Source organism: Triticum urartu, chromosome 6A, assembly GCF_056163025.1.
Source record: "Triticum urartu cultivar PI428250 chromosome 6A, HENAU_Tu73, whole genome shotgun sequence".
Classification (NCBI taxonomy): Eukaryota; Viridiplantae; Streptophyta; class Magnoliopsida; order Poales; family Poaceae; genus Triticum; species Triticum urartu.
This window is the reverse complement of record NC_141878.1, coordinates 412013681-412029846: the sequence shown is the minus strand read 5'-3', so window position 1 is coordinate 412029846 and position 16166 is coordinate 412013681. Positions and strand designations below refer to the sequence as shown.

Genomic DNA, 16166 nt, shown 5'->3' with positions numbered 1-16166 from the left:
AGATGTCTCTTTAGAGTGTCAGGGTTGTCATCTTGGCAAGCAGATTCAGTTACCATATTCACATAGTGAGTCAGTGTCTAAGCGTCCTTTCGATTTAGTCCATTCTGATGTATGGGGTCCGGCTCCTTTCGCTTCGAAAGGTGGTCATAAATACTATATTATTTTTATAGATGATTTCTCTCGTTACACATGGCTTTATTTCATGACTTCTCGTAGTGAGGTGTTACATATTTATAAGCGTTTTACTGCCATGGTTCATACTCAGTTCTCTTCACCCATTCGTGTTTTTCGTGCTGACTCCGCTGGCGAGTATATCTCTAAGATGTTGCGTGGTGTTCTTGCTGAGCAAGGAACTCTCTCTCAATTCTCTTGTCCTGGTGCTCATGCTCAGAATGGTGTGGCTGAGCGAAAGCATCGACATCTTCTTGAGACGGCTCGTGCATTGATGATTGTTGCCTCTCTCCCGCCTCATTTTTGGGCTGAGGCCGTCACCACCTCCACCTATCTTATCAATATACAGCCTTCCGCTGCTCTACAGGGTGGTGTTCCTTTCGAGCATCTTTTTTATCGTTCTCCTGATTATTCGATGCTTCGCTTGTTTGGTTGTGTTTGCTATGCTCTTCTTGCCCCTCGCGAACGCACCAAACTAACCGCTCAGTCTGTTGAGTGTGTCTTCTTAGGCTACAATGATGAGCATAAGGGCTATCGTTGTTGGGATCCTATAGGTCGTCGGATGCGTATCTCTCGAGACGTGACTTTTGATGAGTCTCGTCCCTTCTGTCCACGCCCATCTTCTCGACTTTTTCAGTGGAGAATATCTCTTTCCTCACTTTTCCTGACTCACCTATCACCCCCGTCGAGCCTGTGCCTATTCGTTTCACTCCTTCTGCTTCTCCACCTCTAGTCGATTTGCAGCCACCGTCTTCCCCGGTCTCCTCGCCTAGCATGTCACCGGATTCTACACCTTCATCTCCGGTGACTTCTTCGTCGCCACCCCTCGATTCTACCTTGGCGAGTCCTCCTTCTATTGTTCCATCTTTTCCTCAGCATTACACTCGTCGTTCACGGCCTGTGGATGCTTCTGTGGATGCGTCGTCATCTTCCTCTCAGCCTACTTATGGCTTGCGTTCTCGTCCTCGTCCACCTGTTGATCGCTTTGGATTTCCCACTGCTGGTGCTGCTGTTCTTGAGCCGACTTCTTATCATCAGGCTGTTGTTCATCCTGAATGGCAGTTTGCGATGGCCGAGGAGATTGCTGCTCTTGAACGCACTGGTACCTGGGATCTTGTTTCTCTTCCTCCCGGAGTCCGTCCCATCACTTGTAAGTGGGTCTACAAGGTTAAGACTCGCTCTGATGGTTCTCTTGAGCGTCACAAAGCTCGTCTTGTGGCTCGTGGTTTTCAGCAGGAGCATGGTCCTGATTTCGACGAGACCTTTGCTCCTGTGGCCCATATGACCACTGTTCGTACACTTCTTGCCGTTGCCTCTGCACGCCACTGGTCTATATCTCAGCTTGATGTTAAGAATGCCTTTCTTAATGGTGAGCTGCGTGAGGAGGTGTACATGCAGCCACCACCTGGGTATTCTGTTCCTCATGGCATGGTATGTCGTCTTCGTCGCTCTCTCTATGGCCTTAAGCAAGCCCCCCGTGCCTGGTTTGAGCGTTTTGCCTCTGTGGTCACTGCCGCTGGTTTTTCAGCAAGTTCTCATGATCCAGCCTTGTTTATTCACCTTTCTCCTCGTGGTCGGACTCTTCTTCTTCTCTATGTTGATGACATGATCATCACTGGGGATGACCCCGAGTATATTGCCTTTGTCAAGGCCCGTCTTAGTGAGCAGTTTCTTATGTCTGATCTTGGACCTCTTCGCTACTTTCTTGGGATTGAAGTCTCTTCTACCTCTAATGGCTTTTTTATATCCCAGGAAAAGTATATCCAGGATCTTCTTGCTCGTGCTGCTCTTACTGACGAGCGCATTGCTGAGACTCCTATGGAGCTCAATGTTCACCTCCGTGCTACTGATGGTGATCCCCTCCCTGACCCGACGCGTTATCGTCATCTTGTTGGCAGTCTTGTCTATCTAGCTGTCACTCGTCCGGATATTTCTTATCCGGTTCATATTCTGAGTCAGTTCGTCTCCGCTCCCACCTGGGTTCACTATAGTCATCTACTTCTTGTTCTCCGATATCTTCGGGGCACAATCTCTCACTGTCTATTCTTTCCTCGCTTCAGTTCTTTACAGCTTCAGACCTATTTGGATGCTACATGGGCTAGTAATCCTTCAAATCGCTATTCACTTTCTGCTTACTGTGTTTTTCTTGGTGGTTCTCTCATTGCCTGGAAGACGAAGAAACAGATTGCAGTTTCCCGTTCGAGTGCAGAGGCTGAGTTGCGAGCAATGGCTCTTTTGACGGCAGAGGTGACTTGGTTACGGTGGTTACTTCAGGATTTTGGTGTTTCTGTCACTACACCGACTCTGCTCTTATCTGACAGTACAGGTGCTATTAGTATTGCGCGTGATCCTGTGAAGCATGAGCTCACCAAGCATATCGGTGTTGATGCTTTCTATGTGCGTGCTGGTGTGCAGGACCAGGTTATTGCTCTTCGGTATGTGCCTTCCGAGTTACAGTTGGCGGATTTCCTGACGAAGGCCCAGACTAGAGCACAACATGGCTTTTATCTCTCCAAACTCAGTGTTGTTCATCCACCATGAGTTTGAGGGGGGGGGGGGTGTGTGTTAGAGTTATAATATAAGTCATGTACCCCTTTGTATTTATCCCGTTGTATAAGGGGTTTCCTGCATATGTTCCACACCTGTACATATATATATATATATATATATATATATATATACATATATATACATATATATATGTATATATATATATGTATATATATATATATATATATATATATCGGCCTATGGCCTCATGGGAATACAAGTTGCTTATTCCTAACAGTTACACCCTAGTTGCCAAATTCAGACCAAACCGTAAGGCCAGCGCATATTTTAAGTTAGAAAACAAAAAACGATTCACGTACTTGAACTTCGTACATACTCCCTCCATCCCAAAATTCTTGTCTTAGATTTGTCTAGACGGTAATATATCATCGAGAAAAGGAATCAAGAGACCTTTCCAAATCAAAAGTTGAGATCAAGAACGGGGAACCAAAAGGTGCTGCTTGGAAGCAAGCTCGGATGACAACACTTAAACGGGCAATCCAGGTCCAGTGACGAGTCATTAATCTGGAACATTTGTTCTACACAGAGCAAAATATCACTTGTGACAAAACCACAACGACGACACTGCAGATGCTATGTAATCTTGAATCTCCATGGTGCCATATATCTCTTGAAGAGTACTCATAGCAACACCAGGGCTCTGGATCTAGATCCTGCAGCAGCATACCACCATTTGGGGTCAGCTGATGCAACTTTAATGGTAAATCATACCACTCAAAATATCAAATGAAAAAGCAATTTTGGTGAAAATATTCATTTGTCTTTACCAGATGAATTTAAAAAAAAATACCAGATGGAATTTTCCATTCCCTATACATTCTGGAAAAATTATATGTTGGATAGGGTTACAAGGGTATGTTCTAGTATATATGTTTCAAGATCAAACTCAATTACCTCACTATCTATCTTACAAATTTCACGACAATTTGGTTGCTTTCAACTGGTACAGCCATAACAGGACATCATATGGGCATATAGTCATGTATTTTTCACCCGAAATGTTCAATACCAAGGAACTGCTATATTGAGGGGTACACACTAAATATATGCTAGTTCTTCTGCTAAAATTGGTTACACCGAATAGTACTCCCTCCGATCCAAAAAGAGTGTCGTGGTTTCAGTTCAGTACCACGACACTTTTTTTTGGATCGGCAGGATTAGTATATCGCCAGCCGTCATGTGCATAGACATAGAAACACTAAATTGAAAAAAGAGCTAATGAGAAATAATCATAGATGCACCATTAAGAGGCATGCTAAAACCACTTGACATCTTCCAAAGATTAGAGTAGGCCAGTGGGGTAGGGAAGGTTGAGAAATAAGCATCAGTAACTATCAAGTGCACCATAAAAAAAGATTAAGGCACCTACTTGGGTTGCTTTTTTTGTCCCGGCAGTGCTTGCTTCCGCAGCAACACTTGAATGCCTTGATAGGGTGGTTGACATCGTTAAAATCAATATTGTAGTCCTGTGGTCAAAATATGCACAAAACAAGATTATGAATTTTGACGCGCGACTTAAAGTAGGCAAGAAGATTTCACTAAACAAAGAAGGGACAGTAGCCTGGCAAAACTATTGATGGGTTCGAATTGATACAGTTCAACATTAAGTTATAGAAGTCAAAAACACGAGATTGAGCAAAATATAACTAGCATGGTAGAAACGGGTTAGCCCATATCTTGTAGCCCTCAGATTCACTGGTACAGGACTGATACAGCACAATGGAGCTTAAATGCTATTGGCTAACTGGATGAAATACAAGGGTGCCACCTACCCATGTCAGTTCTTCAAATGGCTCTATTTTCCTTTTGGTGAAAAATGCCACCTGAATGAAACAAAAGAATAGATAAACAATCTTCATGTGTTTCAAACTGGATTAACACACAAAAGCCAATAACTAGCTGGAGTTGCATACATACATGGTAGTAGTGGCGGTCAGGTGTCTCGATCTGAACAGGTATATCAATGAGATTGGCATCAGAACACCTACAGCGTACAATGACATACCAAGTCAACAACTTCTCACGATAAAACATACCAAATTAATAAGTCAAAGTTATTGATGCAGCATAGTATGGAAGCAGCATTTTTTTTGTCTCAAAATCACTTCTGTTCAAAGTTTGGGTTAGGAAGTGTTATTAGCTAGCTTCAAATTAGAGTGGCATCACTTGAGTATCTTAATCAAAGTGCTGTCATAAGGAATAATACAAGCGCACCCACTACTAGTTTACAAGCATTTATAAAGAGCAATACTGGATGGTGATAACACACAGGCAAGATTTAGGAGTGTTCACTTCAACAAGTACACACAACAAGATTTGAACCTTCAGGCGGCAAGGTTTCCCCAAACCCTCACAGGTGGCCGTTCATCAGTTACATTTTGGTCAAATTTGATTGCAATTTCTACAACCCTTTTTTTGAGCCGGGGGGGGGGGGGGGGGGGGGATGTTTGGGGGCTGGGGAGGTGGTTTTCTACGACATTTTTCTTGCGGAGGAAATTTTAACTTATAACTCCAAACGGCATGTATTGTGTTGTCTAATCACACAAAACCAGAAACATGATGTATTATAGAGAACTGTGAAGGATCATTATGCATCTCTGTTTAAAAAATAGCATATGGTTTATAAAAGGAATGTTACCTATGGTTTATAAACCTTGCCACATTCCCGTAAAAGGTGGCATCCAGACAGAGAGCATGGTCGTCCCCAAGAACATCTTCAGTGTCCCAATCAGCATTGAGCAGTGTTGGATATGTATGGCGACCTTTTGATGTCCCTTGAGTGTTTCGCTCATCAAGCTCAGTGTTAGTTAATATTTCACCAACATACTCACAAATAAACGCACCTCGTGGAATTTCCTCAGCAGCCTGCAGTCCCCATCCCTTTTTTCCAGGGGTTAAGAATACCTGAAACGACGATACTCAAATGAACATAAGAAAACATGCATGATGTTCAGTTTGATGTGCTGAGCACATGAACATACACAGAATGCACCACATCGCAAGAAAAAGAAATGCTGCAGTTACCATCATACACCATTATATTAGGACACAAGGTCAAAATGGAGTTCTTTGTTTGATCAACATTGCCGTAATAATTGAAGTTAAAATACAAGGAATAGTTAAACAAGTTAAAATAGAAAGAAACAGGCTCGCCATTTTCACAGCTTGTTTACAGGTGCAGATTAATCATGTATCACTTGGAAGTCGTATACGAAATAGTTAAATACAGTTATTCTATCATAGCTTTAATGCTTATCACAGCTTGTTTATAACAGACAAAACTCTATTTTTATTATATGCATATGTAGCTGCATAATTGCACAGGGAATACAGTTATTCTATCATATTTGCCAATTGGCACTGATTAATCAAAACTTTTATCTTTGGTACAAAAAGGGTCATACCAAGAGTATATGACTTACCTGTAGTTGCCGAGTGATTCCTCGCTGCACCACACGATTTCCACAATTTCTGGCACAGCCACATTTACTCCAGCATTCCTTGATAAATTTCTTTGTAGAGTGTCCTTCACAAGGATTGCAAATTTTGCAGTGGAATTTAGGAAGCCCAGCGACACAAGAATCAAGAAATCCTTCCTTAAGCAGGCCATCCCTTGTATAAGCAAATTCACCTCCAGTTACTGTTGCACATGCACAAGGAAGTTGTTCTGCTAGACAATCTCCAAAGCAGCCTGAGCAGCAGCTTTCATCTCCTATTCTAGCAAGCGAAAGATTGACATATGCATTCTGGTATATGATATTGCATGGTATGTAGTGGAAGGGGGGCGGAAGAATCCCATTGCCAACCTTATTAATTATGGGAATACTCACATGTTCTTCACCTTTTGTTATGTCATTGACATCATGAGCTGGTCTATTGGCAATAACAAGCATATTACTGGAACTGATCTGTTCTCCAGCAAACGAACCAGAAGAGCATACACCACCATGAATAATGTGGTCATTAGGTGGCATACACGAGGAACCAACTTCATTTGGCTGCAACACTCGTGACACTGAAGGTTTAGACAAAAAGTCCATGGCAGGAACTATTTGTACCATTCCACTTTCTCTAGGTCCACTAGATGCATGACCCAAATCAATGATACACTGGCAAGTGTCTTGCAAAAGTTTTATGAAAGAGAAATTGGGTTCTAGGATCTTGTATGTCCTGAGACATCTAGCCTCCATTTCCTTGCATACAGACTCCATGTCCGGCATGTGGAAATCAGGATGATCTGCCGAGTTACATGTAAATGATAGTTTCCCTGTTCCAGAATTTGACAAAGCTACCTCAAAGTTGGTTGAAGAGTCTGTGCTGCTTGTGATTACTTGGCTTCCAGATGTATTAGATATGTTTCTTTCATGTGCATCCTTGTATACTGGAGGATTTGAAAAATCAAAATACAGAAATTCTAGTGGTTAGAAGTTACTCCGTATTAGAGATTAAGATCCTAGATTAACAAGGCAATGAAAAAAAAATATTAACAGCGCAGCTACAACAAGATGATGCAATCTTTGCAGGAAAAACAGGATATCTATGGAGCAGCTGCAGTACACATATTGGTATCATTAAAAGCGATATGGCAGTATTTTATAAATTCAAAGTTGACAACAGTACAATTGCTAACTTCCTATGTCAGTATGCCGTATAGGCTCACACACAAGCCAAAGATATCAGACAAACTGGTAAGCAATACACACCGTAACTAGTGATGCATTTAGAAAATAGCACGGAAATTAACAAGAGTTCCTACCATTTATGAAACCTATTTGATGTATTCCCAGCAGTCATTGATGTTTTTAGGCCTCCTCTGGTTTGGAGGAATTTCATAGGAATTCTATAGGATAGGATTCTTATAGGATTTTTTCTTTAGAGCCCTTTGATTCATAGGAATGCATTCCTATTCCTACATAGGATTTGTTCCTGTCCTCCACATTTCAAAGGAAAATAAACATTAGACACGAAATGACAAAAATTCCTATGATGTGAACGAAATGGCATCTCTTTTCCTATTCCCACTCATAGGATTTGAGATACATGTCATCTCATTTTCTACGGCCTCCTTTGGTTTAGAGGAATCTTGTAGGAATTTCTATAGGAAAAAAATCCTTTAGGCCTCCTTTGGTTTGGAGGAATTTCATAGGAATTCTAGAGGATAGGATTTCTTATAGGATTTTTTCCTTTAGAGCCCTTTGGTTCATAGGAATGGATTCTTATTCCTACATAGGATCGGTTCCTATCCTCCACATTTTATAGGAAAATAAAAATGAGCCTAGACTCAATGGAAAAATTCCTTTGGTGTCAACCAAATGACATCTCGTTTCCTATTCCTACTCATAGGATTTAAGATACATGTCATCTCATTTCCTACAAAATTCCTATTCCTACGATAATCCTATCCTATGAACCAAAAGAGGCCTTAGAGCCCTTCGGTTTGTAGGAATGAAATCCTATTCCTATTGAGGAATTATTCCTATCCTCCACATTTCATAGGAAAATAAACATGAGGCTAGACTCAATGGAAAAAATCCTATGATGTGAATCAAAGGGCATCTCCTTTCCTATTCCTACTCATAGGATTTGAGATACATGTCATCTCATTTCCTGTGACTTTCCTATTCCTACGATTTTCCTACCCTATGAACCAAAGGAGGCCTACAAGTTTTCTATTTCTATGATATTCCTATCCTATAAACCAAAGGAGACCATGTTTTTTGAACACACACCAAGATTGAGTGTCATCTGTATATTAAGGAGGGCACTGAAATGTCACAAGTAAAAATAGACCTCAAAAAAGAACAGAGAACTGGTAAACAAGAGTGTTTATTACTAGCTAATTAATCGTACAAAAGGACGAAGAACAAAGAGAAAACTAAAAGGGGAAAAAAAAAGGCAAGATCTAAGCTGGGAAAGGTCATGAGGCCTGGAGTGGCAACTGTCAAAGTGCCTTCGCTCCAGCAACCACCTGCCACAGCTCAGCTTAGTTAAAGAGTGACTCAATCAAGTGCTGGCACCTCAGGATCACACCATCAAACACGCATGCATTGCGTAGCCACCAAATTTCCAGTGTCAGCATGATCAGTGAGTGTGTCTTTTAAGTCTACGAGTTATAAAACTTATGACCGCTAACTTCTATCACACTACAAACTATATTATGGAAGTAACTGGTGATAACTGCTCATGGTGGAAATTTTGCAATCCCCAAAGAACCTTTATTTGGAAATATTAAAAAGACTATAAAACTCAAAACATCAAGATTATATAATACCTGATTATAACAATATTTCTTCATATAAAATGTGGGCGCTCAGCAAATAATACGAGTGTGAGACATATTTGCTTAAACAGAAATTACCTCTCTGATGCCTGGAATCTTGAACCGGTGGGCTCATAATAGCCAGTGGGGTCTCGAATGTAGGAAGGTCTTGACCTTGGACTGATAAAGCTAAACTATCTTCATCTGTCGGTGTATCCTCCAGAACACTGGTTTCCATATTTCTTTCTTTAATCGGCAGTCGCGAAGAAGATAACTGCAATGTGTTTACAGTGGCACAAACTGTTTGAGGGGACAGCTTGCCTGCTTCTTGCTGCGGTGGAGCTTCAGCCAACTCTCTCTTCTCATTGGCATGCATCTTGGATGTAGGTTTTTGAGAATGATGTTTTGCCCTAAGCTTCTTGTTATAGTGGTCCGAATCAGGATTCTTCCTTTTGTTAGCTTGTTTTTTCTGTAATTCCTGTACCAAAAGTAGTAGCATAACAAGTTATAAGAGAAATGTTGTCCCTCAAAACAATACATTCTGACTATAAAATCAGAACAAACTAAACTGTACTTTGGGATCTGGCTCGTCAAATATAGCATCGGTTAGAACCCGAAAGTCATCAGCTTCAATGTACTCCCAGTTGTAATCATACAACTCTAGTAGCTTCGTCAACACTGGTGAAACAGTTTTTCTCGCGATTCCAATAACATCCAGCTTTGCGACAGCAGCCTCAAATTTTTCATCAAAAACGTTTGAAGATGACATCCTGCATGCAACGGAAGAAATCAGCACATTGCATCATGCATAAAGTGACATCCTCAAAAAACTAAGTGATAAAAATAATAAAATGCATAGAAAAAGTTAAGCTAGTTATCACAACAACTAATGAAGACATACAATACAGATAAGGATATTGTTGGTATATTACGAAAAGTTGTCTAACTACTAAGTGAGTGCAATGCTAGAGCGCTGCAACACCACCGACGTGCTCGCAAAGAACGGGTGGCCACACGACCCTGCCTGTGCGCTCTGCTTGGAGCCATTGGAGGACGCTGTACTGCTCGCATTGTGCCCCTACACGATTGAGGTCTGGCAGGCCACTCTGGCATTGCATCCTGCGGTCGGCACTTGCACCATCATCAACCACTACCTCCCTTGAGTGGACGGAGCGGAGCACCGTGATACTGCCGAGAGAGGAGAAGAAGGCCTGGAGCTAGTTGGTCCAGCTCACCTGGTGGACCACGTGGAAGGAACAGAACACAAGAATCTTCAAAACCAGCACTACAGCAACGGTTGGTTAGAAGGCGGATGCTTACTGCTGCTTTAATAGTATGCTTACAATACTGATCTACCCTCATCTTTAAAATCGAAATAATATTCCAAATAATTTTGCGTCAAAAATACTTCAATAAGAACTATGTGTGCTAGGAAAGTAAGAAATATATAGGAAACTAGAAACCTGAATATAAAAAAAGGTTTTCCCAATATTGCCTAGGGAATACCCATGAAAGAGTGCCACCCACTAGAGCACTGAGCAATACATACAGCAATTGTGAAGTCCTGCCAAAACAACTAAAATTTCTATCTATCACTAGCGACCAAATTTCAAATCCAAATTCAGTTTACATACGGAAATACAAATACAACAGTGAATAGTAAGATTGTATTTTTGTTTCTTATAAGTTTCAGAAATGTATATGTCTTTTCTTCCATTTCATTTGCATCGGGTCTAGACTTGAAATTTTGTGACTTGACAGATTTAGTGTACCAACCAGAACTTGTCTGAAATTTACAGGTCATCTGCACTTAATGACCGCACCAAAAGTTGCTCTGTACCAGATACAGACTTGTTAAAACCCAATGCAGCATGCACGCAAATCTATTTCCTAGCATGCAACTGACATGTTAAAGAGAATAACCTGATGCAAATCAACCCACATTTTGGGCCAATAGCACTAAATGTATGCCCCTGAACTTGGGGGCATTTTGTGTAAACAAGTGTCGTGAAGGCTCAGTTAGAACCTCAAATAGTCATGAGAAATTTTTAGAAATTAAACCTTTCTCTTTCTTTTGACTGCCTCGTGGAGGGATGAAAGAAGGGAAGTTACAAAAGGGGGCTGTGACGCCACCTTCAGTTAAGCACCTTCGGTCTAGTCAACACAGAAGGCATCTAACCAACACACAAAAATTCTCTAAATTCTTAGACACATTGAGAACAAAAAAGACAGATCATATTGTGAATTGGTAATTTTATAGAGCATACGTTCGGTATGAAGCCTTGCAGAACGACGGGCTCATGGCCTCTAATCGCCCTTCATGATGTTAACAGCATAAGCCCAGCCAACCTGCGCCGTGCAGCAAGGGTTCCTCCCTATCTCAGTCCATTGTGAATAGTACCCCAGGCCTATTGTTCGCACCAAATTTAAGTTTTCTACTACCTCCGTCTAGGTGAATAAGTCATTCACGTAGTTCTAGGTCATTGATTTGAATTAAATATGTGTTATATGTCATGAAAAATATATCACTAGATTTCTACACGAATGTAGTTTCTAAATATATATTTTTTGTCATATATAATACATATTTAGATAGTTAAATCATCAACCTAGAACTACGCGAATGACCTACTCACCGAGACGGAGGTGGTACTACGTATGACATGATTTATCTCGTTTGTTCCATGATGTAGGAACCAAAATTATACTAAATCAGCGACAATTAATATGGATCGGAGGGAGTATTAGTTGTTTGCTATGTTATATACTCCCTCCGTCCGAAATTACATGTCGCAAAACTGAATGTATCTAGACGTTTAGTTCTAGATACATCCATTTTTATCCATTTCTGCGATAAGTAATTTGGGGCGGAGGGGGTAAAAGTTTTGCCGATGTTGTTAGATTTGTTGATTTTTTTATGGCCATTAAAGCACAGCAGTACATTAAAATATCGTCCGGAAATTGCAACGCTTCATGTATAGTCGAAAGCAGAGCATCCAGTCGTATTATCATCAGTTCATCGCCACGCAAGCCTGCAAACTCAAAACGGCAAACCGCATAACCAAGGGCCCACAACACGAACCACCTCCCCAGATTTGATTGAGGACAAACAAAGGAACGAAACCATGGCAATCCGCCGAAACGGAACGGAACAAAAATCATCAGAAAAACACGCATTCCAGACCGAAAAGGAACGGAGAAAAATCATCACAAAACCCGCACTCCACACCGCAACGGAGGCAGCAAGCGCGCGCATACCTCCTCAATGCAAAACCAGCGCGAGGAATTCGCAGCGAGGATCTGGACAGCGGCGGCCCGTCGCAAGCTTACCCAGCGGCGAAGCGCCTCCGAACCCTGAACTAACCGCACGGAAAAAGGAAAAGGAAGAGAGCACGTCAGAATCCGCAGGAATGGGCCGGAAAAAGGAAAAAGGCAAAACCCAACAACAAAACCCTGCTCTGCGCAACAAACGCACCCACCTCCTACGCCAGCCGCCCAAGGAGACGAAGCCGATGCACGGCGAAGCGCCCGAGGGCTCCGCGGAGGACGGGGGCGCGGTCGCCGCCGGCGATCGCCGATGGGCTAGGGTTTGGGGTTTTGGAGAGGCGTTGCCGTGCGCCGGGGTTTTCAGGATGGGATGGATCGCGTAGAGAACAGGCTGTTTCGTGGTGGTGGATTTATAGGACAGAGGGGGGCGACGGAGGACAGATGGCAAAACAGAGGCGGCGTGGGAAGTCCAGGCGACGAGAACGGGGAAGAAAGCGAGCGGACTGCCCCACCCGCTGCGTGCGATTTGATACGGCGGGACCAGGAGGAGTGCGTTGCTGTCAAATCAAAAGAAATGCTATGGTGGAGTAGTAATTTCGCAGCGCAGGCGTCTCCGCTGGCTCCCTCGCCCCATTGCCACTTTTGCTGATCGCCCCTTACTCTATTGGAACGTGATTTTGCAGAGCCCACGCATGTGATGATGATGATCGGCCAGCCTATTTCCATCATAATACATCCAGGTGGCAGTTTGACAAACCGAAATATCCATGGCAACCGTGTATATATGCAATGCAGGTTCAACAAAAACAAACATATATATGTATTTTTCTTTTGAAAAGTAAGAAAAAACTTCCAGAACCTACTGTCCGCATATGCTTCTCCAGCATGACGCATTTTGTACCGTCAGATTTGTCAGTTGTTGTACGGATGCATGGTTGTGATGGTTTTCATGATGTCAACAAAAGCATGTGAAAATACTGAGGTCACGGCACATGATACAAAGTTGGCGTGGCGTCCAAATTTGAATAGTAGTAATTGTCACATTAAAAGAGTATTACACCGATGTTCCATTAAGACACGACGACAAGAGTAGGTTACAACGTCTATGTCAACCACGCCGCTTGGTTTTCGTGGACTGCACGACACCCATGGAAGTTGCTTTATTACAAGAGCTTGGACGAAACATTACTCAAACTTTAATGAAACAAATAGTCACGAGGAACTTCAGGTGTCGAAAATGATGTCAAAAAAAAAAACTTCAGTTGCCGAAACTATGCCTTCGTCTTGCTCAGCCATTGGATTAATTTTCTAGATGGTTTACTATTACGGGTTCTTTGATTCAAGGGAAATTATGCTAGACCTTGGAGGATATAATTATTTTGTTTCACGTGTGTTGGTTGTGCTCTTGTGGTTTAGGACCTCTTTGATTTGAAAGTTTTGCAAAACATATAAATAGGAAAATGCATATATGTATTTGAATCAAATAGAAAGTTTTGTAAAACATATAAATATGATATAATTTGAAAGTATCATGTCTTCTTCAATCTTGTAGGATCATAAAACTATATATGAATTTGTATAAAATAGTACCACATGGCATTGCAGGAAAAATAAAATAGGTTGTAAGAAAAGATTTGGGTGGATGAAAAGAGTAATGCTACACGTACAAACGAGTTACATTATTGGGATGTAACTCTTTGTATGTTTAGCATTATTGGGATGAAAATGTATCTTCGAAGTAGAGTAGACAGGAATCCCTGGGATATAACTAAGGATACCAATCCTACCGATAAAATACACCTTCCATAACTCCTTAGGATTCTTGTCCTCTAAAGATTCTACAAGGTTTTTTTCTTTTTGAATCAAGGGAGCCCTGATGGCCCTATGGAGTTCAATGGGACACGATATATAATACGATGATTTCTCTATTCTTTTTGTTTCAAAAAACATGCCAATCAAAAGAAGCCCTTATTAGATTCAATGTTTTTGTATAAGTATCTATCTATATCTGTATCAATATAAAAAAAATGGGCAGATCCAACAAATCTCGGCCATCAAACAACATCGATCCAACAACCTATATTGCTTCAATGAAGAATACTCAACATGTTTAGCATGCAATTAAAATCATGTCAAATATCATCATCTACATTGTCCTAGTAATTAATGCGTAATTGATATCCACCTAATATGAACATGCAATTATTATTTTTCCTAATATTAACATGCATTGCGCGTACACATTTACTAATATTAACAGAACGTCCGTGCGTTGCTACGGACTATCCATCGCATGTGGGCTCAACACAAAAACCCCACCTACGATGCACCCTTCTCTTTTTCTATCGGATCGTCCTCTTTCCACTCGGTTTTTCGCCGTAGCGAGACATTTCTCGCTGGAGCCTCCTCATTTAAAACCAGATGATGCTCATCTCATCTTCGCCATGCGTTTCAATAGGGGTGGAATTTTTCATGTTTACAATATAATAGACTAGGTGAAACTAACACATACTTTGACACACAACAACAAATAACTATAGAGATCATTCTCAAAGGTCCATTGAACTTTCCAAATGCACATTAACGTGGTAGGTGAGTGGCAACCTGAACGTAGTCACCAACAAGCTCCAACTCCACCCCATGTACCATTCATTGCTAGAAGGGATAATTGTTGTTCTTCACTTCCCCGTCCTTCCCTACATCTTCTACTCCTAGCCTCTTCTTCAACCCGCTTCATCGGTGCCAACCAGCACCACGTCAACATTAGTGCGTTCATCAGCAACGCCTTATCTCATTCTTCTCTTCGATTTACATTTCTTTGGGTATAGAAGCTACACTTGGCAAGCGGCCATTTTCCTTTTTTATTTAAGTATGGTTGGTTGTCAAACCTCACCAACTTTAGTTCTCATTCCTACTTTCTATTTGAATGGACACACTTGATTTCAGAATGTAGCTTGTCTCGCTTTCTCTATGACTGACAAGAAATATAATATGACCGCGTCCACAAATGCGTGTACATGAGGTCCGACGACCAGACTTCCACCACGTCCGTCCTTGACGCGTTATCCATGCCCTGGCATTCTCAAGCATCACGCCGACGTCAGGCCCGGCCACAACGTCCTACATGGTGTCGCGCACAGCGTCCCTCCACAAGGGCGCAAGGATACATACACTGATAACAAAAAAGATCTGTTATATTTTTGTATTAGGAAAGTTGTCATTGTCAATTAATAGTAGAGATAATGATAATAATAAATAGAGATAATGATAATAATAAATAGAGATAATGATAATAATAAATGGCATAGTGCGCGGGATTAGTGATTTGTTATTGAGGAATATATGATTTTGTTTTGGAAGGTTATCAAGAAAAATCGTATGTTTGTCTTTTAGAAAGGTGATCTCACATATATGGTGTGATTTATGAATTCTTAATTACTTATCATTTACGTGATTGAATTAAAGCAGCACCTGCCAAAGCTAGCACGAAACAAGATCTCACCCTTTAATGGGATTTGTTTTTTTAATGAGAGGGAGAAAATCTAGTGGGAAGGGGTTGTGGGAGGTGCGACGAAAAAAAAACAGACCAAAAAAAAGACAGATGAAAGTAAACCGTGGAGGCGAGGCTAGAAACTCCCCCTTCAGGAGTAGAGAAGGGGTGGTGGGAGGTGAGATGAAAAAAGATCGGACGAAAATAAAAAATGGAGGCGAGGCTACCACCTCCCCTTTTAAGAGTAGAGACAGTGCACGGGGTTAGTGATTGTTATTGCGGAATATCTGATTTTGTTTTGCAAGGTTATCAAGAAAAATCTTATGTATATCTTTTAGGAAGGTGATCTCACAAATATGGTGTGATTTATGAATTCTTAATTACCATCATTTATGTGATTGAATTAAA

The 16166-nt window shown here is 41.4% G+C and overlaps 1 protein-coding gene across 2 annotated transcripts; it reads right to left on the bottom strand.

Annotated features, from left to right (window-relative positions):
* Positions 1-3176: 3176 nt before the first annotated feature.
* LOC125517601 (putative inactive histone-lysine N-methyltransferase SUVR2) lies at positions 3177-12782 on the bottom strand. Of its 2 annotated transcripts, none has more exons than XM_087528154.1 (10): positions 12481-12782; positions 12260-12355; positions 9576-9771; positions 9101-9479; positions 6165-7123; positions 5381-5646; positions 4660-4726; positions 4515-4565; positions 4108-4208; positions 3177-3395 (listed from the first exon to the last, which is right to left on the bottom strand). In XM_087528154.1, the coding sequence occupies exons 3-10, from the start codon at positions 9768-9770 to the stop codon at positions 3389-3391; spliced, it is 2025 nt and encodes a 674-aa protein (XP_087384280.1). In that variant the 5' UTR covers position 9771; positions 12260-12355; positions 12481-12782; the 3' UTR covers positions 3177-3388. The 2 variants fall into 2 exon arrangements, with proteins under 2 accessions (XP_087384280.1, XP_048538768.2); XM_048682811.2 differs by having other exon boundaries at positions 4112-4208.
* Between the last annotated feature and the right edge of the window lie 3384 nt (positions 12783-16166).

Coding starts and splice junctions, on each gene's coding strand:
- LOC125517601 (XM_048682811.2), bottom strand. CDS start 9,770: ATGTCATCTTCAAACGTTTTTGATGAAAAATTTGAGGCTGCTGTCGCA. Junction 9,480..9,575: donor TTGACGAGCCAGATCCCAAA/GTACAGTTTAGT, acceptor CTTTTGGTACAG/GAATTACAGAAAAAACAAGC. Junction 4,566..4,659: donor CTGACCGCCACTACTACCAT/GTATGTATGCAA, acceptor TGTTTCATTCAG/GTGGCATTTTTCACCAAAAG.